The sequence below is a fragment of the Micropterus salmoides genome, unplaced genomic scaffold (assembly GCF_014851395.1).
Source record: "Micropterus salmoides isolate LMB-PRFRI ecotype aquatic unplaced genomic scaffold, ASM1485139v1 Ms_hic_scaffold_2, whole genome shotgun sequence".
NCBI lineage: Eukaryota > Metazoa > Chordata > Actinopteri > Centrarchiformes > Centrarchidae > Micropterus > Micropterus salmoides.
Genome location: NW_024041150.1, coordinates 27747962 through 27751011, shown reverse-complemented (window position 1 = coordinate 27751011; position 3050 = coordinate 27747962). Strand labels below are relative to the sequence as shown.

General features: G+C 41.7%; 1 protein-coding gene across 1 annotated transcript; it reads left to right on the top strand.

Annotated features, from left to right (window-relative positions):
- Positions 1–1034: 1034 nt before the first annotated feature.
- LOC119911548 lies at positions 1035–2611 on the top strand. Its single transcript, XM_038730451.1, has 3 exons — positions 1035–1422; positions 1551–1786; positions 1923–2611. The coding sequence occupies exons 2-3, from the start codon at positions 1706–1708 to the stop codon at positions 2562–2564; spliced, it is 723 nt and encodes a 240-aa protein (XP_038586379.1). The 5' UTR covers positions 1035–1422; positions 1551–1705; the 3' UTR covers positions 2565–2611.
- The last annotated feature ends 439 nt before the right edge of the window (positions 2612–3050 follow it).

Here is a 3050-nt window from a genome sequence, read left to right as displayed (position 1 = left end):
GGAGTCACCCTGAAGTGGAGAGAGCAGCCTGATGGGAAAGTCTTCCACAAGGAGGACAAGACTGAGCTCTAAAACTAAAATATAACTGTACTTCTGTTTCTCTGTAGTCCTTGGTGAATGTACTCTCTATCTGCTAATACACACAGTACACTATTATCACTGTACTGAGTGCTTAACCAGAACCCAGAATACATCCTGTAGACTGTCATAGGAGAGTTTTGTGTCTCATCAACAATATTACTGAGTGAAGTGTGTTAATGACATTTATTTATCTTCAAAATATAACATATAAAATGAGGTGTGGCTTTGGCTTAAAGTTTACAGTTTATGAACCAGATAAAACAATATTTACACATTTACATACAACAAACTTAACCTTCATACAGGGCTGGAAGGATAATGATATATCATACTGAATAATGAATGATGGTGTGAGTAAGCGCTGTACTTCAAACTGCACATGAGCTGAGCTCTTTCAGTCTGTGTGTGGGAATAAAGTGCTGGCATGTGTACATCCAGTCAGGTTGCTCTTGTGCTTCCTCTGTTTCACCTCACCTCATGTTAGTTTAATTGTCTTTTCAAGTAGACTGTACTAACTAGACTGAGTGAAATATATTTCCTTCACTTTTCAAATTTAGGCCCAAAACCTTGCCTACAGAATTTGGATTTTTTTATAAATAAATAAGCAGATGATGAAAAGATGGTAAAGAGTCCCATGTTACAGTTTTTCTCAAATGCTAAAACACAAAAGCCAATCCTCTAAACCAAATGACCAGTTGTCTAAACACATTTACTAAATCTAGCCATCATTTTCCAATATCATAAACACATTTCACATGAAGACACAATTCACAAAACACAATCCTCTGTTCACATAAATCTTAACACATTTTTCCTTGCTAAAACACAAGTTGCAAAAGAACTCTGCTCATATTCTCAAATGAAAGCTCATGTGATGCAAAATGCTTGCCACAGTCAGCAATATTTGAACAAAATGAACACACCTAGCGTCATTCATTACACACAACGACTCAAAATTGAAAACACCTGTTGCTAATGCTGTGACCACATGTATAAAAGCAAGTTCAGAGTGCACAGTTTGCTGAAGATTCCAAACAAACACAATGGATGAAGGCAGAGTCAGGGGAAGAGGTAATCGAGTCAGAGGAGGGAGAGGAGCAGGCCAGGGAGGAAGAGGAGCAGGCCAAGGAAGAAGAGGAGGAGGCCAACAAGGGAGAGGAGAAGGTCCAGGAGGGAGAGCAAGACAACCTCGCACCATCATTACGGACGAGATGCGAGCAACATCATTGACCATGTCATTGTCCATGGCATGACAATGGCTGAAGCAGGACTAAGAGTCCGTCCAAACCTGAGTAGGTTCACCGTGGCCACCATTATCAGGGCATTCAGACAACACAACAGGTATTGTACTCTATTGCTTTCTTTGTCACAATACCATTTTACAAGCCTGTGAAAGTAGTCTATTAGTTTCAAATCAGTTGTTACTGTATTGTAAAACATGTCAATTGACAACATGTTTCTTTCTTTAGAGTTGAAAGAATGCCACATAGAGGTGGGAGGGTTGCCATATTTACAGCGGCACAAGAAACCCTCATTGTGGATATGGTTCGTGAGAACAACCTCATCAGACTCCGGGAGATCAGAGACAAAGGCCACAATAGACCGAGTTCTCCGGCGCCAAAAGATGCGGATGAAACAAGTCTATAGGGTTCCCTTTGAGCGAAACTCTGCACGACACAAAGACCTACGTTACGAGTATGTGCATGTAAGTATACATCCATGTTCACAGTACAGTTAGTGAACATACTGTGTTGCTCAGTGGCCTACATTACTTCTGGACAATACTATGCTACCTGACTGACTGTTGTTCTGAACACCTGTGCACTTTCACATTTTCACAGAGGATATTACAGTTGGACGCGATGGCCAGACCTCATGAGTACCTCTTTCTGGATGAGGCTGGCTTCAACCTGCAGAAACGAAGGCAAAGAGGCCGTAACATCATTGGCCAAAGAGCCATCACTGAGGTTCCTGGCCAACGGGGGGGTAATATTACTCTTTGTGCGGCCATGGGTTTGGAGGGGCTTGTCCACCGGCAGGCTGTCCTTGGGTCTTACAACACCCAACGTCTCCTAACCTTCCTAGAGGAGCTAAAAGATATCCTCCTGGACCGCCAACAACACCATCCTGGGCCCGAACATCCCATTTATGTGATCATTTGGGACAATGTACGCTTCCACAGAACAAACCAAATCAGAGAGTGGTTCACCACCAACAGTAACCACTCTTTAAACGTCTGTCTGCCACCCTACTCCCCTTTCCTGAACCCTATAGAGGAGTTCTTCTCATCATGGAGATGGAAGGTTTATGACAGACAACCATACACTAGAGAGAACCTCCTAAGGGCAATGGAGCTGGCGCGTGTTGACATCCCAGTGGAGAACTTCCAAGGATGGATCCGTCATTCCAGGGCGTTTTTCCCACGGTGCCTGGCAAGAGACTATATAGCCTGTGATGTGGCCCGATGCAGCTCAGCGACATGATGCCGCACAGTGATTGTGGTGTAAATAAAACAAATAAAAAAAAACTTCACACCCTGATCATGTGTTCAAGAGTACTGTTGTGTGCAATAGATTCTGTTTTTGTATTGAGTTGTGTTACAGTAGTGTACAGAATTTACTATAGATTTATACTCTTCATATGAAACTCACAAATCTAAATGCCCAATCCTCTGCAGAGATCTAAGAAGATCCATTATTGTAAAGTTTCTAAAAATATGCATTGGCAGTTATGAAACAAAGAACCAACAAATTGAGCATTGTGTTTTCAATTGTTTTGCTGTAGTGTGTAATGATGTGTATAGTGTTTACATTTTTGAAAGCTTCGAGCTGCTCTTTTGGTGTGAAAGTTTGAGTTTTGAAGGGAGAAGGTGTGGTTGTGTTTATGTAGCTTTAGAAAAGGGTGTTGTGTTTAGACATTGGAGAACATGGACAAAACGTTTGTGAAATGTGTTTTAGCATTTGAGAAAA